At 53.2% G+C, this 27227-nt stretch overlaps 1 protein-coding gene across 31 annotated transcripts in view; it reads right to left on the bottom strand.

The window, feature by feature from the left end:
• Positions 1-6781: 6781 nt before the first annotated feature.
• The window catches only part of Myo18a (myosin XVIIIA), a 98877-nt gene continuing 78431 nt past the window's right edge, over positions 6782-27227 (bottom strand). For 21 of the 31 annotated variants that reach the window (XM_040749194.1, XM_040749196.1, XM_040749197.1 and 18 more), the window contains 15 exons: positions 26465-26588; positions 26178-26378; positions 25508-25618; positions 24916-25020; positions 24510-24656; positions 23980-24093; positions 22547-22663; positions 22145-22228; positions 21577-21714; positions 19116-19301; positions 18601-18740; positions 17839-17883; positions 14217-14339; positions 11813-13122; positions 7913-8050 (listed from right to left, as the gene is read on the bottom strand). In XM_040749194.1, the coding sequence (XP_040605128.1) occupies positions 11817-13122; positions 14217-14339; positions 17839-17883; positions 18601-18740; positions 19116-19301; positions 21577-21714; positions 22145-22228; positions 22547-22663; positions 23980-24093; positions 24510-24656; positions 24916-25020; positions 25508-25618; positions 26178-26378; positions 26465-26588 (2941 nt within the window). In that variant the 3' untranslated portion in view covers positions 7913-8050; positions 11813-11816. Of the gene's footprint in view, positions 8051-11812; positions 13123-14216; positions 14340-17838; positions 17884-18600; positions 18741-19115; positions 19302-21576; positions 21715-22144; positions 22229-22546; positions 22664-23979; positions 24094-24509; positions 24657-24915; positions 25021-25507; positions 25619-26177; positions 26379-26464; positions 26589-27227 lie in introns of all 31 variants that reach the window. The other 10 variants (XM_040749217.1, XM_040749218.1, XM_040749221.1 and 7 more) reach the window with 3 other exon arrangements.

The raw sequence follows: 27227 nt of genomic DNA, 5'->3' as shown, positions 1-27227 counted from the left end.
AAAGAGCCATTTCCTTTTCTTTGTGTGTAGGGGGTCAATTTCCTGATGCATCTTCAGATCTGCCATCAACTGGTAGGGCAAGTGGGTGGGGTGAATTCCCTGTTGTGACTTCAAGGGTAACACTGGGTTATTTTATTACTTTTTGTTTGTTTTGTTTTTTGAGACAGGGTTTCTCTGTGTAGCTTTGGAGTCTGTCCTGGAACTCACTTTGTAGACCAGGCTAGCCTTGAACTCACGGAGATCCACCTGCCTCTGTTTCCAGGAGTGGTGGGATTAAACACATTCGTCACCACCACCCAGTCATTTTATTCACAAACAGAAATGGCTGCAGCTTTTGACACTCACTGGTTCAGGATGTAGGAGAGCAGGTACCCAGAGCACCTCTGAGGGAAGGACCAGCTTCTAGAAGGTGCTTCTGCATAACAAGAGAGGGCCCTATCCCCTAATGTCTGAGGTCTCAGGCTACATGGACACAAAAACTTGGCCTTTAGAGCTGTAACCAGATTGCAGAATCCCCATCAGGCCTCCTCCTTCTGGTGCCCACTAGCCTCTAGGACAACGGTTCGGTTCTCCACCTTCCTAATGCTGCGACCCTTTAACACATTCCCTCATGTTGTGGTGACCCCCCCAAAACATAAAATTATTTTTGTTGCTACATCATAACTGTACTTTTGCTACTGTTAGGAATTGTAACGTAAATATCTGACATGCAGGATATCTGATATTCGACCCGTCTGAAAGGGTTCTTTGGTTCACACAGGGTCCGGACCCACGGGTTGAGAAGCAGTGCTTTGAACCCCGATCCATGTTCTGTGGACCAGAAAGTCACTGCCTGAAGCATTGTTCTCTCTCAACTTGCTCTCTAAGAACCCTGACCCCCGACTGACTGTCAGCCACTCTTCCCTGGCCTCATCTGCCTGGCCAGGCAGGGCACACTAGCCCAGATGACTTCACCGAGGAAGTGAGGGGAATGCCCGCCAGGCACCCACCGGGGCCTCGGAAGAAGCCCTGTGGCTGTTGCTGTGTGCTGCGAGCCACTTGCTAGCTAGGTCCTATTTGCATAGCACTCTTTATATTTTTGGTTGTGAGCCTAACCATTAACAGCTGAGCGATCTCTCCAGCCCTGCATAACACTCCTTTAATGAAACAAATTTCAGATCCTTAAGTGTCCCGGACCTCCTCAGCCTTGCCAGGCTACCAGTAGCCGACCATTCACCATTCCCACCTTCTCCAAGGCCCCCGGGAGTCACAATTTCTCACCCAATCGGGCGAGCGAGCCTCCCCCCCTGCCCTCAACCCCACCCTGCCCTCTACCCAGCCCTGCCTGGCACTGCCCGCTCCTGGGGCCTCTCTTGCTCCATTTGGGTCTCAATCATCAATGCTCCATTACTTTCCTTGATGGCCTCCGAGGGCTGTAGAAGGGGGAGGGCTGGGGAGAGGGGAGGGCTAGGGGAGGGGGGGAGGGCCTACTTGAGAGAGTGTTGGAATCCGTGCCTGTGCATCACCCGCTGCCTTGAGTTATTTCAGCATCGATGTTTGTCTCAAGCTGATTATTCCAGCTCCAGAACAGGTGGAGCAGCCTGCAGTGGCTTATTCGTCAGCCAAGGCCATCTGTTCCCAACAAGCTGAGATTTGTAGCTGATGTCTACTGGGGAGCCAGGGTGGGGGTGGGGAGGGACGTGGAAATTGCACTCAGGCCCTGGGGGACCCACTGTCCTTCCCAGACCTTCTGGTATGCCTGGAGCCCCAGGTGGCCCCTTCTACGCCCAAACCTTCACATTTCCTTGGAGAAACTCCCTGGCCACTTGATTCAATTACAATGCTTTTTCCTTTTCCTTAAGAGGATGAACCTTCCCAGGTGGAAACAGACATTAGATGCACAAATCCATCAGCCAGTACAAAGTTGGGCCAGTGAGAAACGTCTCTTTAGAGATGGGGAGATATATATATAAAATCCACATTCGACCTTCTCCATTTCACCTCCTTCATCAATAGGAATGAATGTCCTTACCAAACCCCTCACCTACAGGGCTCCGGGCTGGTGGGAGAGTGACTTTCGGATTCTCTTCTCCCCACCTTCTCCAATCTGTTTCTTTTCCAGATTCTACTCTCAGGCCTGCCAGCAGATGCCTGCTGCTTTAAGGGCGACATTCCCTGAGCAAGGAGCCAAGCAGTGCCCAAGCAGTTTGCCACATGGCTTACACCACATCCCCCCAGCACCCCCCACATCTACACAAAGGAGGCCAAGAAAGAAACTATCATCCAGTCAACCATTTCATGTTAACAGTCCAGATACCTTACACACACACACACACACACACACACACAGTGGGGCAGGGAAGGGGTGTGTGTTTGGCTGTGCTGCAGACTAGCCCTAGTACCTGGGATTACAGGCACTCTGCCCTTCCATCTCCCTCACATGTGCTGGGAAGAAAAGCCAAGGCCTCACACATGTTCCTTACCATCAGAGCTATGTCCCTGGCTTCCGTTTATTTACTGACCTGAGTTCTCGTGTGCATCTTTTTCTTTTCATGTTATGGCTCTATCTGGCCTGGAACTTGTTAAATAGACCAGGCTAGCCTCAAACTCAGGAAGATCCATCTGCCCCTGTCTCCTAGAGTGCTGGAATTAAAGGTATTCCCTACCAGGGTCAGTTGTCACATGCACTTGTAACCGTTAAGAACCCACTAACAGCTGTGAAACCACTCCTCTCTCCAGCCCCCCCCCTTTCCTCCTTCCATTCTGGGGATGGAACCCAAGGCGTTGCGCAGGCTACACAAGTGTTGTACCCCTGAACTGCATCTCCATCCCCACGCTGCCTGGCTGCTCTCTGCATTTATTTCAGTAGGTCCTTGTGAACACTAATGCCTCCTGATGGCTGCGTATGTGCCCACTAGCAAGAGATGCCCCCAGAAGAGCCAAGGTCCATGGAGGCACATCACAGGACCTGTCCTTGTCACAAAACTTTCCAGAGAGTGCCCCCACCAGGGTTACTTGACTTGCTCTCCATCATATAGTAGTCCCTAGGGGCCAGACTCTGCCCTCCAGCAAGGGTGCCAACCTGCAGCTGATTCGAGGCCCCGGGGTTTAAATGAGGCATTGGACCTATTTCATCACATGCGATTTTATTTGTCTGGCTGCCGGTCGTTGACCTGTCTTTCAAAGACTCATGGTTTCAAAGGCTGCTTGCTACATCTTTCCCACAACCCATGCTTTTTTTTTTTCCGTAACTCCCCTTTTCATTTTATTCCTCTTTGAAATTCCCTAGCGCCCTCTCTTCCCCAAATGCATTGGCTTCTTCTCCTAATCTAGTCAGATCGAAAATGTGGCACAAAACATATAAAAATTTATTAAAATGTGGAAACTCTTTGACTCTTAAGTCACCTCAAATATAATTTGCCTGAACGGTGTCAAAACTTAATATCCTTTAAATTTTTTTTGATAAAACTGTCATAGCTGACTTTTGATATCAAAAGCAAATTCTATCTGCACATATAAGTATTCTACTGGGAGATTTGTGCCACCAACCTCAATCACAAAGCGCACAGCCTTTCTGGGATCTCTCTTATGGATGTGACCCATCACAGGTGCATACACCGCAGAAAACTCAATTTCTCTGTAAAATTCCTTCTAAACAGATCTAGCATCCTTGTTAGCTCCAAAATGGCTATTGCTTTGGATCTCTCTCTTCCCAGATCAAATCTCAAGAATGGTCTGGATTGTTCTGTCATACCATCACGGAATTAGATGAAGTGAATATCACTTAAAATATGCATCCTTAGCCGTGTGGAACTGTTATTCATATTGTTGGCACAGTGGGAGTGCAGTGTAATGTGATAATGTATGGGGGTGCTCTGAAAATTGTATGGCGAGACACGAATGTGAGGTAGGCATTTTATCCTTAAGTTGCCAGGAGTGTTTTCTTCCGAGGGCCAGGCCTGGTGGGTACCGAGCACACGGCGGCATGAGAAGATGGCCATGACAGGGGTTCCTTGCTTTCCTGCCTCTTCTTTTTCTGACAAGCCTGGAATGGTTCCAGATGCCTGGTCAGCTGCTGGAACCAAGCAGAGAACTTTGCTTGAAAAGCTGACATCACCTCTCTCAACTTCAGGGACCTGGGAGAGGGGGCAGGGAGGGACAATGACACTTAACAGAATTGTGAGGGATTATGTCAGCCACGTGCACAGGGCTGGGGACCCAGCAAACTCAGTGCATGACAGCAATTGTTGCCTCCTCACCAAACAGCACTGCTCCCAGCCCCTCCACTCTCCCCCGCCCTGTCCATCATTGCCTCAGCTCTCCACAAGGATTCCCAGAGGCCTTAAAAAGGTGGGAAACTGCTTCCTTGAACCTGCTGATGCTGGAATCATTAAAAGGGCAATGCGGAACAATCCAGACCACTCTTGATGTTTGATCTGGGAGGAGAGATATCCAAAGCACTCGGGAGGCAGAGGCAGGCGGATCTCTGTGAGTTCGAGATCAGCCTGGTCTACAAGAGCTAGTTCCAGGACAGCCTCCAAAGTCACAGAGAAACCCCATCTCGAAAAACAAAAACAAAACAAAACAAAACAAAAAAGTCTAGGGAAATGTGAAAGGAGTTGTAGCTTCCAGTAGCGGGCGGGACAAACTAGCACAGTCTGGTCTAACATGTGTTGCTATGTAAGAGATGATGAGGGGTTCCCAGTTCCCCAGAACCAGCTCCAAGGAAATGAAAGAGGAACAGAAGGGATTAAGGTTAGATTTAAGACAGCACTTCCTCCCAGGGATGATAACATGGCCCTTTATTCAGTGACCAAGGCCGGCTGTGAACTCATCTGGGAATCCATCTTTGATCCCAGCACAGCCTGCTTGGAGTGCAGGAAGCAAATGAGATGGCTGACTTTAAAAAGTCCCCACCAGTCAGGTAGGTGCTTCTTTTCCTAGATGGGCCTCCTGGGCTCCTGACTGAGTGAGGACTGCAGTCATTCAGGCTCTGAGGCCCTGGGGGAAGAACAGCAGTCATGGCATCTCTTGCTACACGCTCCCTGCCAAATTGATTCAAATTGGCTTGGATATGAACATATGATTAAAGGAGCGGCGCGATTCATTTATCAGGAGAGATTAAAGAGCGGCATCTGCGCAGCCTAGCTGGGGGACAATTAAGGAGCAAATCGCTAAGTGTCTGTGCCACCAGGCACGGGGTCCAGAGATGGGGGAAGGACAACTGGGATAATCTGCCAGGAGGACTTGAGGACAAAGGGAGCAGTTTGGGGGTCACTGCCTGCTGTTGTGGTGTCGGGGCACTAGGAAGAATCCCCAGGGCTTTGGTTCCTGCCCTTGCCTCTTATTCAGGAGTCAGAGCAATCCTACGGGCTGGAAATGATCAGGGTGGATTGAAGGGTTCCCAGGGTTGATGCAAGAGGGACACGCAGGGAGTGTGGCTTTCCTCTGAGGAATAAGAGATTCCATGGGTACTCAGGAACTTGCGGGGCTTTCCAGGTGTAACCCAAATGAAGACATGCTTGGGTGGCCCTCTGGGCCTGAAGGAGCGGGAACCAAGGGAATTGTCCCCTTGGTAATCTGGAACCTACAACCCTAGTCAAGGGTTATGTGGAACCTTGGAGAAGCATTGGTGGTGGTGGCAGCTGTAACCTCTGGTTTTCCCAGGCAGCTGTGGTATGAGAACCGTTTATCCTGCGGCCTCAGGACCTTTGGGTAAGCTTTCTTTCCCCAGTATGTTCTGGCAACAACTGCCCATGCAATCACTCTCCTTCAAGCCCTGTTCATAGCTCCGAAACACCTTTCCCCTTCCACAGCAGCCCCTGCTCACATGCCTGGGGGATGGGCACTGTGATTTCCTCCTCTCAGGTTGGAAGCTGACATACAGCAGCAGGCGAGGCAAACGCTCTCAGTGTCAGATTCCTCACTGGGATATCCCTGGTCTGAAAGGACTGAGTCTGGACCACAGCAGCTAATAAAGATAATTTTCTCAACTGCTAAGTGCATTTTCTGACTTGAGCAAAAGCCTTCTCCACCCTAATGGGCCGTGTGGGCTCACAGCTAGAATCCTGGCATTAGGGAGGCTAAGGCAGAAATGGGAATTGGAGGTAAGGCTGAGCTGCACAGTGACACTCAGTTTCAACAAACAAATATAACTTCACTTTCAATGCCTTTTCTTTGTTGGAGGGCAGGCAGCTTTGTTCTAGAAGGATCCATTTCATAGTTCTCCCCAGATTGTTTTGGTGACTCCCCCACCCCCTTTCCCTCTCTTGACTTTCTGGGTGGCTGACATCACCAAAGCCTTTTCCAGTGCCTCCCTAGACCGTTTAACTCCTGGGGAAATATCTGGTCATGGGTAATGCTCAGAGAAGGAGGAAGAAGAGGAGAGGGAGAGGGAGGTCTTTGGTTTCTTGCTCATCTACGTGAATTGTCACAAAGCACAGCCAGAATGTAGTTCAGGCATGCAGGCGGTACTCCCAGCCTAGACAAGTTTCCTGTGGTCAAAGGGGCTGGCTGTGGAACAGAGAAAATGCTGTCAAATTTTGGTCAAAAAGTCATCTTTAAAGTGACCGAAGTTAAGCTTTGGGAAGGATTGGGAAGAGAGGGAGGGAGAGCGTAGTGAGCTGCCAACTCCACTAGCCTCGATGTAAAAGCACCATGAGCGGCACTGGTCTGGCTTGTGAGTAGGCTACCACATGGCTCCTCCATGTTCCCATCAGAATTCCACCTCTAACCCTGCTAACCCTGCCTTGGGGTCAACCTGGATTTCCCCTGGTCCTTCAAGGAGAGGCAGGGAGACATGTGACCAGGAGGGAGGGGGCCTTTTATTTCCTTAGGTCAGTCAGGTCCACGGGGCCAGCACAGTCTGATGAGCACAAACCAATTGCAGGAGAGAAGGGGACGGCAGAGGACAGGTCCAGCACCAGGCACTGGTCTTGAGCCCCCAGGTCTGGTGGAGTGGCTGGGATATCCAGACCACTTGTTGCTAAATCTGGGGTAAGTGTGTGGGAACAGGGACACGGGCAGAAGAAAGATGACAAAGGGTTAGGACTCTGGTCTGGTAAACAGACCAAGACATCCACCTTCCATTGTGCCCACCACAAACCCTCAGCACCAAAGGATCTGGCTACACCGTGGACAGAAGGCAGGCAGAGCCGGAAGCCACGGACCGGTGCAGGTGGAAGAGATCAGCTCTTGAATAATTGCTCATTGCACTTAGTACCCCAACAGGGCTTACTAGGCCCAAGCTGGAGGCACCAGGCTGCCATGCCTCCCCACACTGCCTTTTAAGAGCCGGGGCCCCAGCTCTGCTCACCGGTGTCCCCCTGCTGCAGGCTGCACGAGTAAGGACCTCTGGAGGAGTGAAGATGGAGGGGAGATTCCCAGGGCATCCCACAGGGCCCAGCTGCGGCAGCAGCCCCTCCTCCTCTCAAGGATGCAGCTGCATGGAGGTTTGGGTATTTAAATTAACAGTAAAAAGACAGCAGGCACTGAGAAGAGAAAGCCCTCACTCCAGCAGAGGGGAGGTGTTGCTGCTCCCTCCTGACTCCCATGGGCCCGGCAACTTGGAGTGGTCCAGCAGGTAACCTATCCACCATCCCTGAGCAGGAGGCTGAGATGGAGGCCCACTACTGGCGCCAGGAAGTGCCAGGCCACCTGACATTGTCCATAGTGGCCCAGGGTATAGGAGCCAAGAGCGTGGCATTTCTGAGGCAAGAGCAGAAGCTCTCTTTGCAGAGACTCCTCGTTCCCCGACCTCTTCCACATGGAGTTATCAGACACCCACAGCCTGGAAAGTCCCCCTGACAGAGAGCCGAGGTGTTTTCCATGCAGATCGGCAGCCAAGTGGGGGGCAGTGGTTCCCCACTGTTTCCTGGGAGAGGCTGTGGGGCGGGGGCACTGTCAGCCACTTTCCCTCCCCCGGTGCTATGCACTGGTCTCTGTCGGCTTGGCCTCTGTGTCGCTGTCACTCAAATAGTTGTGGGAGAATCGGGGTCTGGAGGTGCTGTCCGCAGGATCTCGCTCATCATCTGATGGATCAGGGGCGAGGGACTTCCAGTGGCTGGTTGGGCTGCAGAGAGAGAGGAACAAGGTCAAGGCCAAATAATACTCCTCCTCTGTTGGAGGACTTCAAAACCCAAATGTTGCTGGATCAGTGCTCTCCTGGGTGAGCCCAGGGGATGCTTAATGTAGAGAAAGGAATACAGGCACGGTTTGCACTTGGAAAGCTTTGAAGATTATCAGGACAGGGAGGCGGGTGGCAGCTGGGACCCGGATTCTGCGAGCCTAAGAAACAGCTGCATGTTCCTGGCTCCTTCCTGAGAAGCTAGGACTGAGTCACGGGGGAGGAACCTCCGATGCAGGTAGGCCAAAGACCACACAGATGACAGCGATTCGAGTGGGCCCCTGACTCCGGAGGAGGCCATGAAGAAGCATATCCCCCAGACAGAGGAGGACTGTGACATCTAACAGCCAACAGGACCTCACCTTGTGGCTCCATTTACACTCTCTTTCCCAGAGCTTCAGAGCCCCCTTCTGTCCCCTCTGCCCGATCACACACACTGTAGTCTAACATCAGAGGAGAAGATACCGCCCAACACAGCTTCACCGCTCCTGGTGCCCTGTCCTCAGCTGGGTCCCCGAGCTGCTGCCATTACTGAGCTCTGAGTGACAAAGGGACACAGCCCAGCCTCCAGGTCCTCACTAACATTCTACTTGGACTAAGAGTTTCTACAGTCAGTAGGCCTGCTACCAACTAGGAACCCAAGGACAGTCCTTTATTTACCCGTCCTTTTAAAGCCACAAGAGGAGGAGACAAACAGCATCTTGGGTTTCCCTGGAGGTAGCAATAGAGGCGCAGAGGAAAAGGCTCCACCACTGAGTCTTGCTATAGGAGGCACTGCCCGTGTCCCTTGGACCAATGGTTCTCAACTTGTGAGTCACAACCCCATTGGAGGATATTTACATTATGATTCATAACAGAAAAATTACAGTTATGAAGCAGCATGGAAAATAATTTTATGGTGTGTGGGGGGAAGGGGGTCACCACAGCATAAGGAACTGTGTTAAAGGGTGGCAGCGTTAGGAAGGTTGAGAACCACGACTTGGACTTACTATTTGGTCTTATTCCCCCGGGCAACCTATGATGAAAAAGCTGGTTCCAAGGGAAGAAGCACCTGGGCCAAGGTCACAGCCAAGTCCTGACCCTGAATCTGAACTCAGCCTTGGGGCACTCTCACTAGATTAGACAAGAAGAAAGGAAGACCAAGCCTCAAGTCTCCTGCTGGTGGGGGAGAGGGGGCTGGGTATGTAAAGACAGGTCTCTGTGTCCCTGGTGGAAAGGAAGAGCCTGGGAAAATATATGTTCAATTATGCAAAATGGCTCAGCAACGGGGCCGTCTGGTTAATAGTTATCGTATTTCTCATGAATGAATTACCATTTTTAAAGGAATCGGAATAGCACAAAACACACTTAATACAAACTAGACTGAACATAAATGAGTCTTACTCTGATGGGCCAGAGGCACTTAGGGCCTTGCAGCATCTCCAGGACAAATTTATAAAGCTCAGTGATAACTGTGCAACACAGAAAAAATGGGGGTCATTGAATCCTGAATTAGTGGGGAGCCAGTTGTTGTCTTCTTTAAGAATTTCCATACACCCTGTGCTAAAGGTTTGCTTTCCGGCTAAGGAATGCCTGGCTGTGAGGAAAGACAGTGGCGTTATTTGTGAGCAGAGGGCGTGAGGCAGATGCCAGGGCTGGGGTCCAGATGTAAATGTGGCACAGCCCTGTGTGGCCTGCTGTTTCGTCTTTTTTCATAGGTGGGTCTCCAGCCTCCACTCCCTCATCCCAGACACCCCGGTAAACGCCGTCAGCTTGCTCTAAAGACGCAGTGAAGAGGCAGAGACGAGCAAGGACAGGCAAACGGCCTTGCTGTGAAGCCACAGATCCTTGGTCTTTCCTGAGCTCTGCATCTTCTTATCTGCATCCACTGCAAGCCAATGGCGGGCGGGAGGGCGGCTCCCTGTCCCCAGAGCAAGAGTCAGGGCTGGCAATTGGAACATTTTAACTAAATTGTTTAAAAAGCTTTCCTCCCCACAAGCCAGTGTCTCCTGCTCTGTGCTGTCATAAACAATTTGGTACACAAGCTAATTCCTGCTGGGAAAGCCCAGGGTGACGCTGCAGTCTGTGATTTGGAATTCTTATCCCCTGGTGAAGCGCTGTCCCCCACCTTCTGCCTTTGCACAGCATATCCAGTTCAAAGGCAGCGGTAGCCCTCTCTGCCCTCTCCCCCCTTCCCCGCTCACATTAGTTAGCTATGCTCTAGTTGGGAACCTCTCTCTCAACATTGACTCCAGTCCTCATGGTGACTTGAGGCTTTCAGCACTCGGTGGCTCTCTCTGTAGACAAAGGCAGCTGAGCCGTGGCGAGAGGAGGCTGCAGACACAGGCTTTCTGTCCTATTCACTGTGTAAGGTGAAAGGCACTGGCTTCCTTCCGGGAAGGGGTACCGAAAGGCCCCACCTTCTGTTTCTAGATCTCCCCTTCTACCCACCAACTGACTTCTTGCCCTGGGGTGCACAGTCCTTGGCAAGGCTGCTAAAAGGAGGTTGAAATCGTAGACCAAATACTGTGACTCCTGTCTTTTCCCCTGATGGAGCTAACAGAGGCCACACACGCTCTCTGGTCTCCCTTGAGCACCCTGAACCCATCTGCCATGGGAGGGGGGCCACAGAGCCGCGCTGAGACCAAGGAGTGCTTTCATCCTCAGGCCCCACTGCCATTAAGCCTGCCCTGCCTCACCCCACTTCTCAACCACTGCCCCTCCTCCCCATTTTCAAACGGCCACAGGAGACTGGCTCTTTCTTGTTCTGCTCCTTGAAGGGACCTTAAACACACCCCAGCTCACCAGATGCCCCATGGCACAAGCATGCTGCAGGTGTGTTAGTTCATGCATCTGGGAAACAACTGTAGTACCCCAGGTGGCTACAGCCCGGGGTTGGGCCTCTTGGGAAGCAGCAAGCATGTCCCAGGAGGGCACCATGCTGAAAATGCTTCAGACCTGCTCACAACAGGGGTGACTCAAAATGTCACCACCCACCAGGGAAACTGGCAACAATGGGATCCCAGTGATTCAGACTCTCTGTTGAAGGTGTAGGCACAGGGGAGAAGGGCTGGGGGAGGCAGGAGAGCAGAGAGGGGGCTGTCACTCAGCAGCTGCTAATTTCTATTCATTAGAACTTTACAAGATGAGCAGAGCTGAGGTGACGCCCGTGTGTGGGCTGAGCGTGGGTGGGAGGACTAGGGAGGCGGCAGGCATCTCCTGGGTCTACTGTAGGGTGTGGTACCGTGTGGGCTGCAGCTTGAGATCCATGCCAGGGAGGAAGGCAGCAGAGCAGAGAGCAAAGTGCCTAGTCAGAGCTCACAGTCAACGTGTCACGTGTCAGCTACTATCCTTTTCTGGGTCCATCTTGTACAGAGAGCTCTGAAATGGGTGCTGGTGACACATGGGTGTCACCCACATGTGGCCACATGGAGAAGCGGTTAAGGTTAATTAAAGGTGTTAACCAGATCCCAGTAGCCCCTGGTAAGCTCACTTCCCAGTTATGTAACCTCGGCAGGTAACTTAGCCTCTCTGGGCCCTGACGTTTTATGAAACCAGACCTTTGTTAGGAAGTCATAGCAAAGATTAGTTCCAAAACCATAGCACGGGAGGCTCTCTGAGGCCCAAGTGGGGAGCCTGAGGTGGTGGTTGGAGGGGCAGGGAGCACGTTAGTTCACAAAGGGTGGGACACGCCATGCTGCACTCCACGCCAGGCCAGGTGTCACCTACTGTGCTAGTCACTCTCTGGCCGGTACAGGTACCGCATCATCAGACTGTCGACCTCTTTCTTTCGCTGCTTCTCTTCCTTCTTTGACCGTCTTGGCGCTTGCCCGGTTTCCTCGATGTCTGTGGTTGGGCCCCTTTTCACACTGGAGCGGCTGTGGCCTGAGACTGTCGAGCCACTGGATGAGGATGAGGAGGATTCAGACTCACTCTCTGTTTTCTTTCTTCTTGACTTGGATTTCTTCTTGCTCTTCCTAGAGCGCCCTTTCTTCCGCCGCTTGTGCTCGGAGGAACCTTCCGAGCTGGAGCTCGGGCTGGAGCTGGAGCTGGAGCTGGGGCTGGCCCGCTTGCTCCTACGCTTGCTCCGACTTTTGCGGCCACTGCGCGACCCAGAGACATCCACGGCAGAGGCAGAGCGGCGGATGCTGGTGCCCCTTTCTGGGCAATCCAGCTGTGCACTACGGGCACTCTGGATGCTCTTCCGGTCGTCATCCTCAGAGTCTGGCTCCAGGCTGCTCCGCTGGAACGGCACAGGTTTGTAGCTCAAGACCTCGTTAATGGCAGCTTCCAGGTCTGGATCCAGGTAGGAGTGGCGGCTAACTGGTCGGATGCTTGAGCCCTCGGTGACGGAGGCTGAGGCTGAGGCAGAGCCCCGTGGCTGGGGTGGCACAGACAGACTCCGGGCCAGTGACGGGTGGCTGAATTGTGAGTGTGCCTCACTGAGGACCACGCTGGCTCCATCATCCCACTCATCCAGGCAGCTCTGGCCAAGGGACAGCCGGGAGTCAGGGCTCTCCCGGTCCAGGACTGAGGCCCTGTTCCAGGAAGGGCTTAGGGTCCTTGACAGGCTGTCGAGCCTGGATGTGCTGCGGCGGGAGCTGGGTGAGCCTGACAGTGAGAAGCTCATCGAGGAGCGAGCCCGATCCTCCCCAGAGCCACGCGTGGCTGAGGAGGCCCGGCTGACTGGGGCAGAGACAGTCGAGGCTCTGTCAAAGTCTGAGCCCCAGCGCTTCTCCAGACCACGGCCAGTACGGCTCGCAGCCCCAGAGAAGATGGAGCTGCCGTCATCTTGTTCCTCACACCTCCTGCCCTGTGCCTGGTCAGGTTCCTCCCTGGGGCCCACACGGGCCTTCCTGGAGGGCCTTTCAGGGGAGGTGGCACGCTCACTCAGGGTGCTGAGGAGTGACTCCTGGTCCCCAGTGCCCCCGATGGAGTCTTTCAGGGTGAGCCTCTTGCGGTAGCTGAGGGAGCTGAGCGCAGAGGCGGGTCTCTCCTCTGGCCCCTTGCCCTCCTTAGGGAGGCTGTTGAGAGCCGTCCTGAGTGGGATGGGAAGCCCAAGAGGAGAGAACCGGAGTGGATGGATGAATGACAGGAGAGAGAGAGAGAGAGAGAGAGAGAGAGAGAGAGAGAGAGAGAGAGAGAGAGAGAGAGAGAGAGAGAGAGAGAGAGAGAGAGAGAGGCATTAACAAAAATAAGGACATGGGAGAGGGAGGGAGGAGGGAGGAGAAAACTGCACAGCCCTGGCAAAGTGGTGGCAAGAGCATCCGAGGAAATGAAGCAAAATAATTTGCGTCAGTGAAAATAGCTTCATGGAGAATGTCATGTAAATTAGACTATTGTTCTATTTCATCACTTTTCCCCCTCTAAAACGTTTAGTTCAATTTATTTCATTGTCAACTACCTGGAGCCTTGTGCCACACTGTGGTGAACGGCAGTGGGGCGGGGAAGGCAGCATTATCTGCAATAACAAAATGTTGTTTGGCCGAATAAATTAAACCAATTACAGGGGGCCGCTGGGTGCTAGTGGTGAGGGGCTGGACTGGGGGAAGGGGCCTGGGGAGCTGCAAAAGAAGCAGAGAGGTTTCTTTTCCCATCCAGCCTTCTAACTGTCTCTGGAGAGGTGGCGAAGGGAGCAAGGAACTCTGTGTGGGAAGGAGAGCAGGGAATAGGCCATAGCTGGCCAGTGATGGGTGGGAAGTGGGAGCTCTGGCTTCTAGAAGCGGCTGTCTGTGATTGTGACTGACTAGCAGTAAGGATCAGTGGGCAATGAAAAGGACAGAGGAAGCAGACAGCAAGAGGAGGAGGGCAGAGGACCAGGGCCACCGGGGCTGCCCTGTGCCAGGCTCTAGGACCCAGAGTGCCCAGTGCCCCCGCCCGAGTCCTGATTTCAAAGGCACCATGGGTTAGATGGCTGCTGACTGGGCAGGTGGAATGAAGTTAAACCTACACAAGAGCTCACACCCAAACAGGAAACCGTTGTCTTGCTAAGCAGCTGGCCTTCTGCGCTCTTGCTGCAGGCCAGCAGAGTGTACCTGTGGCCTGAGGGTGGCACCTTTGCTGCCAAGATACCTCCCACCCGTGACGGGTGGCTGAGATGGCTTTTCCTCCCTGCTTAAGGCCAAGTGCTCACCTGGAACTCTTCAAGCTGCCATCGTCAGAAGCTGCCTTGGAAGGTCCCTTGTTCTTTGACAACCAAGACTTGACCCCGTCGACCCGGTCCTCCAGCTCTGAGTCCACATCAGAGTCCCCCTCACTGTTGGGATGAGGAGCAAAAAGGTAGGCAAGGCCAGGACAGAAAGCAAGAAGGGAGGAGGGCGCCCCTGGGGGGTGGAATGTGGGTGGCATGCGCATCGGTGAGTCAGGAAGAATGGAAAAGTTAGAGTGAGCCTGTCACCCCTCGAGGTGCCCATCCCTTCCCTCAGCAGACCACATTGAGTGACAGCCACTAAGAAGATCCTGAGAAGCATGGAGGCACCGCCCATTCCTCCAGGTAAAAATGACAAGCTATTCAGCTGGCCAACCAGATGAGAATGATAGGTGGGCCATCCACTTAGCAAATCTACCTAATGGCACTTGGTTAAAGAGAAATTTTAGGGCTGACAAGATGATTGCCACGAAGCCTGAGTTCAAACCCTGGAAGCCATAATAGTGTTCTCTAACTTCCACACATACACTGTAGCACACCCATATCCACGTACATTGGATATTGCCAGGCAGTGGTGGCACATACCTTTAATCCCAGCACTCAGGAGGCAGAGGCAGGTAGACATCTGTTGAGTTTAAGGCCAGCCTGGTCTACAGAGTGAGTTCCAGGACAACCAAGGCTACACAGAGAAACCCTGTCTGGAAAAACCAACACGGGTGTGTGTGTGTGTGCGTGCGTGTGTGTGTTTTCCTGGTGTGCGTGTGTGTGTGTGTGTGCGTGCGTGTGCGTGCATGTGTGTTTCCTGGTGTGTGTGTGTGTGTGTTTTCCTGGTGTGTGTGTGTGTGTGTTTTCCTGGTGTGTGTGTGTGTGTGTGTGTGTGTGTGTGTGTGTGTGTGTGTTTTCCTGGGCCCTTCAGCTCCCCCTAGAGGCCTATGCAGCTATTTCTTGTTGACATGCCTCAGACTGACTACGACTACCATCATTTTCTATGTCTTCATTGTAAAAGCAGGGCTGTTACACATAGGGCAGAAGACAGAGCCTTCATATGATGTCAGGTTAACATGAACCTGAAGGTCTCTTTAGCTGCTAACAACACAAACCTAAGTTAATGAAGCACCAGTCATATCCTAGACCCACCTTGTGGTGTCCCTGGCTTTAGAAACAGAAAAGAAGAAAGAGGGGGGGAGCAGCAGCCTTTCCTGAGGCCTGTCGGTACCTTTAGGATCCAGGGGGCCCCAGGTAGTTCAGTGGGCTCAGAAGTCTGCAAGCAGGGTTCTAACTCTCCAGGTCTCCTTATGCCTCCCTCAGGCAGCCTCCAGCCCCTGCTCCCCACTGCTACTGCTGGACAGGCTGACCCCAGGATCTGAAAGAAAGCCTCAAAGAGTCTAATTCTGAGGCTAGAGTCCTGGTGACCCCCCACATGAAGCAGTGAGGACACAGAAGTGGTTTCTGAGTGCAAATGCTTTGAAAATTCTGCACCCTAAGTTTCCCTGCTACAGATAGGCTGAGATTTCTCCTTGATATAAATTTCCTTTCATTTGTGTCAACATGAGTGACCTGATCCTGAATCATGTTCTTGAATAAATAGCCACACAGGCATATGCATGCATATCCAAGCATGTGCGCGCGCACACGCACACACACACACACACACACACACACACACACACACACACACACAGATACACACACATATCAGAGAAAACCGCAGTTCTGGGGATCATGAGAGAGCCAAGCACATGGGGAAGGGGAACAAAGAGGCATATTTTATGGGCTTTCATCAAATACAGAGTTATAACAGACAAGGCCTGCTGATGCCTCAGGTAAACAGGAGTTTAGCAGGCAGCCCCCAAACCACTAATGCAAGCTCTGTGCCCATCTGAGCCTGGCAGATTTACTGTGGTGCACGGGTCCCATGGAACGCCAATACCACCTGATTTATACACCCGTGCAAAAAAACCTCCCTCTATAGCTTCAGAGCCTGTAATTTATCACCACCGTTCATAACCATATTGATTGCCTTTAGAAAGGAGGTGCTGTATGCATCGCAAAATCTATGTCTACATGTTAAAAGTGTTTCTGTATAAATCTCCCTTAATACTGCACTGTTTACTGCTTTCATTAAGGTTATGGCAATAACAACTGTATCTCTAAGTAAATCGAAACATTATTTTTCTGCCCGCCTTAGCGTGCTCGTTCGATAACTTGGGAGCTGCCGAGGAAGGAGCCCCTCTGCCATCAGTGGAGCCTGTTTAGGATTGCATATTTTCATGCACCTGCATCGAGTGCACGCTGGTGTGTGTGTGTGTGTGTGTAGTCTGTGTGTGCCCAACTATAGTTTAGAATATGATCTTCAATGCACATTTTATCAGCCCTTAGAGCTCCTTCTGCATAAGGATGGCAGCATAGAACACACTGGGGACAGACTGAGGCCTAGAATATGAATTCCTTTCCTTACATTCACAGCAGTCAGTGGGCTGAGAAGCTGGGCTGCCTACCCTCACCTTCCGCTTAGTTGCAAGAATCCAGACAATGTTTGGGTTCTCTTCCTTAAATAATCAGGCCCGTAAACAAACTCCAGGGGCAGGCAGGCTCAGGGGGCAGTTGAAATTTTAAATGGTCGGAATTAAACCTCGCGTCAAATACAATTTATGTCCAGGCTCATGTGCTATTAGTTAACTGGGAGCGAATCACGGGGGAACAAACAAACGGAGACAGACCGGCAGGGGATATTAATTGTGTGTGACAACCGGGCTCCAGCGGCCCTCTATCACTGTTACACACTATTACATTTATCATTAGCTCCCCCGGACTCCTTTGCACGGCCGCCAGCCCATCCTGGCCAGGGGAGGAGGCCTGCCAGGCAGGAAATTCAGTCCTATGCTGAAAAAACAACCTCCAAAGCAACCCTGTTGAACTTGACGGAGGATCAGCAAATCTGCCTGAAGACCCTGCACATCCGCACACTTTCCAGTTCCCCCCACCAAAAAGGGGGAACAGAGAAGGGCAGATGTTCTGGGCCTCCCACCACCTGTCGGACATACCAACACAGATATGGTCCTCCTACCAACACCACTGCCCGAGGTGCCCCCTGGGAACAAAGTAAACACAACCGGCTGTTTCCATCCCCTGCCACAGCAAGAGCTGCCCAACATCAGTTGCCTGGATGCTTCCTCCAAACAAGCAGCTGCGAGATGTCCCTCACCTTCAACCCTCATCTGCCCAAGGAAGGTGACAGACCTTAAACACAAACAGGCCCGCTTCCCTTCAGGTAGCCTGGGCAGACAGATGTCCTGAGAGGCAGGCCAGGGTGGTGGCCACGCTTGGTTCTTAGAGAGAGAAGGCTCGGGCTTAGCCAGGCAGATGAAGCCTCATCCTGGCTAACAGGGCTATGAGGGTCAGTCTGGCCTTCTAGGAACACACTTCACAGCCAGCCAGTCCTTCCATCCCAGCCTAAGGACAGTCAGTGGTGTTAGCATTAGAGACCAGCTGGAGAGTGAGGAGGCTGTGTCTGCATGCAGCATGCCGCAGGGGCCCCTGGAAGGAAGCCCTGTGTTAGGGATGGTTAGACACCCACGGGGAGAGGCAAAGAGCACATGGTCCTCACAGTTTATTCTTTCTTTTCTGATATTTTGTCACCATGTCCTGCAAACTGGAAACAGAAAGAAAATGGTGGGCAAAGGGGCCGGAAGAAGCAGATGAGGGGAAAAAAAAATCAATGGACAAATAGAGGAGAGGAGTGCCCTCCTCTGAGCTTCTTTCTTCAGTAAATGACAGCTTAGCTGACAGCTCAGGCAGAAGTGAGGAACAGGATCCTAGGACCCTCAGAGCCAGTACACATTCCAAAGGAGCAAGCTTCCTGGGCTGCCCTGCCCTGCCCACAAGATGGGACCTAACCCTGAGGCAGGAAGTGGGGAGCTCTGGGATCTACCTAGGTCCCAGCCCCACCCCCACACTGCTGGTCCTGTGGATTTGTAATTTTCTCCTCAGCCTCGGACTACAAATCTCTCTCCTCGTTCTCCAAAACCATTCCCTGGGTGGGTTTTATGCGAGAAAATCTCTAGCACAGTAACAAGGTACCATAGCCTTTAAATCTCTGCTCTCCCTAGAGTGGGGCAGGCGCCATCGGAAGTGCAGCTAAATGGGAGGAATAACTCATGGGGAGCAGGCAGCACCAGAGCCAGGGCTTTGGGAGGCCTGGGAAGGAGAGGGCGGGGAAGTACCTAACCCCCAGCACCCTCAGCCTCTCCCACCTGGGTCTAGTACTGGGAAAGTAATTGACAAGGTTGCAGCTGTCACCCTGGAGCCCGATTCCACTGTTCAAGAGGGCCTTTGCCCCACCTGAAACGCCACAGACTCTGCCTCTCACCTGTTGATAAGGTCCTCATTCTCATCGCTCTCCATCTCATCCTCAATGGCGGCTTGCAAGTCCCCAATGCGCTTGAACGCCAGCTTTAGGTCGGCCTGCAGGCTTTGGTTAGCAGCTTCCAGACTCTCCAGGTCCATCTCCTAGGAGGGGGAGTCCAGTGTACACGAGGGCCACACTGTCCCCCAGTATCTCTGAAGGAGCCTGTAGCAAGTTACTCACTGCCAGGCAGGAGCTACCCTGGTACTACTCGAAGCCTCCAAAGGTCTCTCTATTCAAGGGTTACTAGGCTTTCTGGGCAGGGCGGCTTCACCTGACAGAGACTTCTGAGGTCACCCTTGACGCTCTTGCCTGGTCCCAGGACTAAAATGTCCCCCACTAAAACCCAGGGTGAGGTAAGCATATACTTAATGGGACTTGGGGGCTGAAATGACCCCCGGAGTCCAGGGTGAGGTGGGCATATACTTAGCAGGACCTGGGGGCCTCCAGCTTGGGAGCCATGAGGAGCAGGACATTACCAGCTCATGCTTCTTGCGGCTGGCCTCGGCCTCCTTTCTGGCAAGCTCACTCATCTCTTCCTTGGTGTCACGGAGCTGTCGCTGGAGCCTCTTGTTCTGCTCCTTCTCACGGTTCTCAGCTGCAGCACGCTGGTCCCGGTCCTCAGTCAGTTTCTCCATGTTTTCCTTGAGCCGACTGGCCAGGCTCTGGGTGAGCAGATTGAGAAGTAAGGCCACTAGGTAGGCTGTCAGGCAGGCAGAGGAGCTGTTGGCAGGAGATGTGGACAAGCTCTCTGGTCCCACTACTCAGCTATGGCTAAGAGATGCAGGAGTTTACTATTAACTTCTTCCTACCCTAACCCATCCCTTTTTGTGTCTTCCTGTGTGTGTAGGAGCACATGTGTATGGGCCAGAGGTCAATCTGTATTATTCCTTAGGTAGTATCCATCTTGTCCTTTGAGACATGGTCTCTTATTGAGACCTAGAGCTTACCAATTAGGCTGTCTGGCTGTCCAGCAAACCCAGATGATCCTGCTGTCTTTGCTCCCTAGTGCTGGGATTACAAGCAAGGGCTTTTTTTCCTTTTATTTTATTTTATGTGCATTTGGGTGTTGCCTGCATGTATGTCTGTGTGAGGATGTTGTATCTCTTGGAACTGGAATTACAGACAGTTGTGAGCTGCCATGTAGGTGCTGAAAATTGAACCCAGGTCCTCTGGAAGAACAGCCAGTGCCCTTAACCACTGAGCCATCCATCCATCCCCCTACACCTGGCTTTTTATGTAGGTGCTGAGTGAACTCAGGTCCTCATCTGAGCAGGGTGAGTACTTTACCAGTTGAACTGCCTTCTTAGTCCCTGAGTCTCTCTGTCTGTCAAAGGGGAAGATGACACCTGTATCCAGGGGTCTTTGGAGGACTAAGGAAGGTAGCAATGAGAAAACAATCAGGAAGAAGGGCTGTGGTTACTCTTATTGCTGCAGAGACTCGAGCAGGCTCTGGGCAGAGGCTAGCCTGTCATATAACTGTCTCCATGGTCATCAGGGATTTTTCAGAGATGCGGAACCCAGAGGCGACAGCCAGTGTTCAGAGGTGACTGGCTCCACCGTGAGCGCCTGATTAGGAGACACAGGCAGAGCCGTCTCTCCCAGCCTCATGAATCTGTCCCTGCCAGGCAGGAGGATCCTAAGCAGGAAATAATTTGGAGTGGAAGCAGAGTGTGAGGAAGGACTGAGTCAGTGTCCAGGGTCACTCTACCACTGACTGCGCCCTGTCTGGTGTGTAAGTGACAGGTCCAGGCTATGGGGCCACTCAGAATGAGTCTAAACCACAATATTGCCTTTCTCAGTAGAAGGGAGTCTGAGGAGAGGGTTCACAGCCTGAGAGAAAAGTAAGGTGACAAGTGCGGGAGGTAGAACCTTCATCCACCATCAGTGGCTTCCTCTGGCCCCAAGCTGCATGAACCCATGTGATGCGGGGACTGCCCTGGGGTCCTGGGGACAGAAAATAAGCTACTAAGTTCCCTCTAGCTCTGTCTGGTTTTCCTTGTTGGGAGTTCTGTCCACAGTCCTTTCCTATATCCAGGCTGGGAATGCCCTTGGCTGCCCAACCTCTCCTACAGCCTGCCGTGCGTGCGACTGAGGGACTGACGGGGAAGAGGCAGCAGAGAAGCTCCTCATCCACCACAGGAATGTGCTCCCAGGCAGACCTGATGGTGCTGGGACAGACATCCACAAGCTCAGAAGGAAAGAGCTTCAGGACAAGGCTACCAGTGGACACTCAGGCACCGTTCTGACATCTCTCTCACACAGCTTGGGCCGGAGCACACCAGCCACAGGAGACCAGAAGAGGAAAGGGCCGAGGTGGAAAATGGACCGGCCACTGGGGTGCGGGGGAGGAGTCAAAACACGATGAAAAGAGGTCAACCAAAAGAGGGGGGAGGGGCTCGAAGAAAGGAGGGGGTGAGGAAATCATGACAACACCGGAAGAGAGTGAGAAAGAGGTAGGATGGTAAAGGGCGAAAAGGGGGGAGGGGGCAGCGCTGGAGAGGGTGGCAAGGAACGAGGGAAGGGGGATGCGAGAAGGAAGCAGAGAAGAGGAGAGAGCCCTGCCATGAGAACAGACTTCAGCCCTTGGAGCAGTGGTTCCATCCGCTGCATATTGATGACCCTGCCAGAGAGTGAGTGAGGGGGACAGGAGGGGGGAGCTCGTGGCAGAGGAAAATATGAAGACGAAAAGCTAAGCTGCTCCAGTCCCTTGGCAGAAAGCAAGCACGGATACGGAATGTAAAATAGGCAGGCTCTGCGGGACCCAGAGAGCAGGCCAGGCAGGTGGGAGGGAGCTCCCGCCCTGTCAGCTGGCCTGGCAGCTTGGCAGAGGACTCTGAGGAGTGTCCCTGGCTTGCACAGCCCTTCAGAGCATGCGTGGCTCCAGCCACTGGGGCAGCTGTGCTTGGCTTGCGGTGAAGCACACCAGGCTGAACCCACCTCCAGACGCTTCACTTGGGTCTTCTCGAACTCCAGGCGCGTTTCCAGCTCCCTGATCTTCGCTTCTTGCCTGCTGACGAGGGACTTGTCCACCATGGACTGCTCCAGGAACTCCACCTGGCTCTGCAGGGCTTGTAGCTAGGGGTGCAGGGAGAAGAGTGAATTGAGTCCAGAAGGGGTGGCAGCAGGGGGGCGGGGGCCCGCAAGTCTGGGAGAAGCAACATCACCATGGTGACTAGAAGGCTGAGGGAGGGAGAGATACACAGAGAGGGTGTGAGGAGGCCACGCCCCCAGCAAAGGCATTCCCCCCATTTGCCCCCTCCACTTGGCACCGATCTGGCCCTTCTGAGAGGAAGGAAAGTGGTAAGGACCAGGGAGGGAATAGAAATGAAGCAGCTGAAGCCAAAACATCTACCATGGTGATGTGGCTGCAAGCCTAGCTCTTCCTGCCAGTTCACACTGCTCTGTGGCTTCCTGACGGAAGAGAGGAACACCCTCTATACTAGATCAAAGCTTTCTCCCCACTGATCCCTGAACTCTCACCCCCAGGGGAACCCAGGGTACCTACCTTCTCCTGTAGCTCCTGCTTCTCCTTGTTGGATTCTTCTAGCTGAGTCTGGAGATCATTCATCTGTACCATGTCCCGGGAGGCCTGGGAAAGGAGGGAAGAATGGGGAAAATGGTCCCCAAACAGAAATTCAGTCCCTATCTTTCTATCCACTGAGGGTCAGGGCACCTAGACTCACAAGCCATGTCTCGCTGAAGAAGCGTCTAGAGCCAGGCATGGTGGCGCACACCTTTAAGCCATCACTTGGGAGGCAGAGGCAGAGTTCAAGGCCAGCCTGGTTTACATAATGAGTTCCAGGACAACCAGGGCTACATATCTCAAAAAAAAAAAAAAAGTGTCTAGCTGGGGATCTATGAGGTGGCCCAAAGGATGGTAACTGTGATGTCGTTCCTGGCAGGGTACCTGGGCCACGGCTGCCTTGTGTTTCTTCATCAGCTCATTCATGTCTTCCTGATCCTCTTCCAGCCGGTTCTGGATCTCATTTTTCTCACGCTGCAGGCGACTCAGTTGCTCCTCCAACTGGACAGAGGCAGGGATAGATCAGAGAGCATCAGGCCTGTGTCTTCCGGCCCTGGGTGGCAAGTCCAAGCCTGCCCCACCCCATGCCACCTTCTCCTAGGGGGGTGATAGGAGGGTAGGGACATGATGATATGTTGAAGTGGGTTCCAGAACCAGTGAAACCATCTGATGGGTTCTGGGCAGGGAGATGAGGGACAGAGCTGCTGGTGTGGGATGGCAAACCCTGGGCTTCTAGGTGCTAAATGGCAGCTGCTTTCTGGAAGCTCTTTCAAGGCTAACGACAAGGTAGAAATTCTGCCCTTAACAGATGGCCCTCCATCTCAGTACATCAGCCTGACTGACACACACTCGGCCCACACCAGGCCTCAGGGAAGGACCTTTCAAGCTGGTGACATCCCTTGGCTTGGATTTTTGTTTGCCCTGGGGATGGCCCACTCTTGGGTCATCCAGCTCTCCCAGCTGGCCTTGGAGGAGGGGAAGAGACAGGTACCGGCAGCTTCAAGGAAATGAATGAATCTATTAGCCTGTAATTCCAAACCAAAATGACTGCGTTGGTGCCTTCTCTGCCCCATCCATCTTGTTACTGGGCTGTGGGGAGCTGGGGAAGCCTCCACTAAGAAATTTATTAACTCAGATTTAAATAAAATGGTAATTTTATAACAGCCTTTTTTAACGCAATTAAGGAATTTGAATTACTCACCTGGAAACTGCTGAAGAGCACAAATGTCACAAGATAAATCAAGTCTGTGAGATTGGCATCTCTCAGCGGCAGGGTGACTAGTTAGGGGCCATGAAGCTAACAGCCAAACTCAGCCTCCTCCCCTGCCCCATTCCTGGCCTGAGGAGGTACGAGTGGTGGCCACATCCCGGGAGTGAATACTCAGCCGATGGATGGGCAGTGGGAGAGGTGGGGAATTAAAAGGGAGGCATTAAATAAGAGCTCTAATTAGCTGCCGCCTGGGCTTGTCAGTGGGCTGGGCAGGGGGAGGGAAAGGAAGCCTCGCCATCCTGTCCTCTCACGGTGCTTCTGCTAATCTCAAGGCACCTGTTTACATCCCTCAGCCGCATTAGCTGCCTTTATTTATGGTTCCAGGGCCTGCGGCCAAGCTCCCAGAGGCAGGTGGTTAAACAGGGAGATGTGCACCCGAGCTGCTTCCCTCTTCTGCCAGCCCTCCCTCCTCTCAAGACTGCTCTCAGTGGGGGAAAGCAGAGGATGGATAGGGGTGCTCTGCCCTGCAGAAACCCCTGGCATGAAAGGACCTGTGTGGGGTGACAGCCGCTCCTGTCATGGTTCAACTCCCCGCCCTGCCCCTCACCGCTGTCTTGGCTTTGGCGATGTCATCGATCTGCAGGTGCAGGTCTTCCATCTCTACCTCCATCGCTTTCCGTGCTTTTACAGCTGCTGCACAGGTGAACTCCGACTCTTCCAGCTGGACACAGAGCCACCCACCCAGGGGCCAAACATCAGCCATGCTCTGGGGCACGAGGGCTGTGCAGGTCACGTGCTCAGGGGGGAGAAGGGGTCCAGGCATCTTCCCTGTCCTCCTCGGCCACCTCCCCCCTTCTTGCTCCGCCTCTATCTTCATAAATGGCAGTCTAATAGCCAGAGTTGTGCTGTGGTGCATCTCCTCCAGTATGCACACCCCATCCACATCACCCTAGGGGCTGGCAGACACGCTGTAGGGCACACACAGACCCTGGGGAATCTGGCTGCTACGCGTAGCTTCCGCCCACATTCCAGCCATCTTCCTTTTCAAGGGCTTGAGAGCCAGCAAGAGAAACAAACAGTAGAAAACTGAACTTCCTGGTTGCCCCTGGAACCAGTGGAATTAAGTGAGCATGGTACCTGGTTCTTCAGCTGGGCAATCTCCCTCTTGCTGGGGGCGTTGTTCTTTAAGTGGTCCAACATGATCTGGGCATCTGCCAGCAGCGCCTTGGTACGCTTCAGGTCTTTGCGCAACCTCTTTTCTGATTCATAGTCCCGCTGGTTCACCTGTGGGTGGGGGGGCACCATCCGGGAAGGCGGTGAGCTCCGCCTGGGACTCCCATGAGCCTTTCCCATGCTGACTGCTAACCTTGTCAACCCTCACCCTCTCCAAAGCGAGCAAGGGTGTGCTCCTGGGCACGTCAGGGTCACGCTGGCTAATGAGGCTGGGATGGTGGATGACACACCACCCCGTGCCCAGCTTTCTGTCCTCAGGATCCCCAGTCTTAGGCTGGTAGGGCAGGAAGCTGTTGGGGTTCCCCCGCACCTGGTCACTGAGTGTGGAGAGCTTGCTCTCCAGCTCCCGCTTCTCCCGCAGTGCCTTCTGCTTGTCTTCATACTCCTCCTCAAGCTGCACTTCCATCTGTTTTAGCTGAGGGGTCATGGGCACAGAGGCTCGGTGTTCTTAGTGTGCAGGGGCAATAGTCCCGGAAAAACAGGGCATGACTGAGTGTGGGTGACCCAAAGAGGTGGAGTGCTGGAGGGGGACAGCAGGTCACAAGCAGCTTCTGCAGCCACAGGAGACTTCATACCGAGTGAGGAGGGTGGGGACTGTCCAGCTAGACATGCTGACCACAGGCACCCTCCCCCGGAGGAGGGGGCAATAGGAAAGGCTGCTCCTTGACACAGCTGGTGAGGAGCTATGGCTTTTTTAAGGGCCCAAGCTTTTCTACAGACTGAGAGGCACAGCCTAGGCCAGGTTCCAGTCCTGAGAGGGACATGCTGGTACAGAATAGCAGAAGAACACAGGAGAATAATGTGTAGAAACAAAACCCCTCCCTTTAGAGCAGTGGTAAAGGACAGGCCCTCACCCTACGCCAGCCTAGGAAAAGCCCTGAGCGCACGCCCAGACGCCATACCTTCTTCTGACACGACTGCCGGGCCTCCTCTATCTCCTCATCCCGACTCTCCATCTCCTTGGAATGGGTCTGTCTCATCCTCTCCATCTCCATCTCCAGACGCAGCTTGGCCTGTGGGTCGGGAGTCAGGACTGGATTCCTTCCCCAACAAGGACCTGACTGAAGTGCAGCGCTCCCATATTCAGGAGTACAGGCTGCCCCCATCACAGCTCTCTGCCTGCTCACTCACTCTTCGCTCCGGCAGACAGCTTCTCCCAGGAGGCTGTGCCTCCATACTTAACACCTGGCCAACGCTCAGGAAGAAGCTGGTCACTGGAGACAATCTTGAAACTTCCTCTCCCTGGGCAAGGTCCCCCTGAACTGACTTGGCTGTTTAGTCACATGCTTGGTTGGCTCCTGGCCCTCCGGCCGCATTATCTTCCCATTCTTTCCTCACTAGATCCAATGCAGACCTGCTTTTGTGAAAAGCTCTACGACAACTTAACTGTCTTCACATTGCAGCTGGCACAGGCCAAGTACTCACACAACATTTTATGAGTAGGTGCATGAGTGATTGAGAGAATGAATAAATGGATGGATGGATGGATGGATGGATGGATGGATGAACAAATGTGGACTTTCCCTGACCAGTGCCCTGTGTTAATGGTGACAATACTTCTTGCTCTGGTACCTGCTCCAGCATCTGTATGCTCCCCGCCTGTTCATCGAGCTCCTCTTCCTGATCCTTGACCTTGGCCTCCAAGTCCCGGAGCTGCTTCTTGACCTTGGCCAGAGAAGCCTCATCCTTGGACTCTTGAGAAGAAATGTCCTGGAGCTCAGCCTCCAAGGAGACAACCTTCTGGGTAAACCCTGCAATGTCCATGTCTTTTTCCTAGAGCGAAAGGGAAGGCGAGGTTGGCGCAGGGCAGCCCCCAGGCTGTGGGGGAGACGGAGATGGAGGAGGGTCCGCCCTGGTACCTCCAGCTGCTGCTTCAAGCCGAAGGCCTCAGCCAGGAGCATGTCCTTCTCCCGCTGAAGTTTCTCCCTCTGCAGCTTCTCCCGCTGGGTCTCCTCCTGTGCCTGGGAAAGCTCACTGTCAAACCTGTGTGGGAGCATGGTGGCCTCATCAGAGAAGGACAAGGTCTAGCACTCCAGCACCCAGCAAGCGCCAGGAAGCGGTGCCACAGATGGAGCACGACACCAACAGGGTTGGGGGTGGGGCATGGGAGGGACTCATTCATACAGTCATAACTTGAAATTCGGGACTTATAGGTCAGACTACTGAGTGCTTCATCAAGGGGCCTAAGAGGGTCCTACACACTGCTTCTTGGAAAGAGGCAGACCAAACCTTGTCTCAGGAGACACATCTCTACATTCTCTAACAGGTCAAAGAATAAGGTGCCAGGGTGAGAGCAGAGAGGCATCGGAATGAGTAGAAGTGACAGCTCACTCTATGAGCGACTCAGCAACTGCAGGTAGGGCTGCTGGCTTCTACCCTGCCTCTCGCATTTGCCTCCGGCCAGCACCGCCCACCTCAGCAGTCCCAGAGTCACCCCCAGGGCACCCATGTTGGGCGGGGCAGCATTCCTGCCAGGCCCGGCTGGCAGTGTGCTCTAAGGGGCACTCGTCGCCGGGGGCCTCCTCCTTTACTCCTCTACTTCCCAGCCTTCTGTTTCCCACCCAGTGACTAAATCGGGAGCAAACTGCTGAAATCCCTCTTACCCCTTCCCTGTATAGCTAA

This window comes from Mesocricetus auratus, unplaced genomic scaffold (genome assembly GCF_017639785.1).
Source record: "Mesocricetus auratus isolate SY011 unplaced genomic scaffold, BCM_Maur_2.0 Super-Scaffold_100007, whole genome shotgun sequence".
Lineage (NCBI taxonomy): Eukaryota > Metazoa > Chordata > Mammalia > Rodentia > Cricetidae > Mesocricetus > Mesocricetus auratus.
Note: the sequence above shows the minus strand (reverse complement) of the source record. Positions and strands in the feature narration are given on the sequence as shown.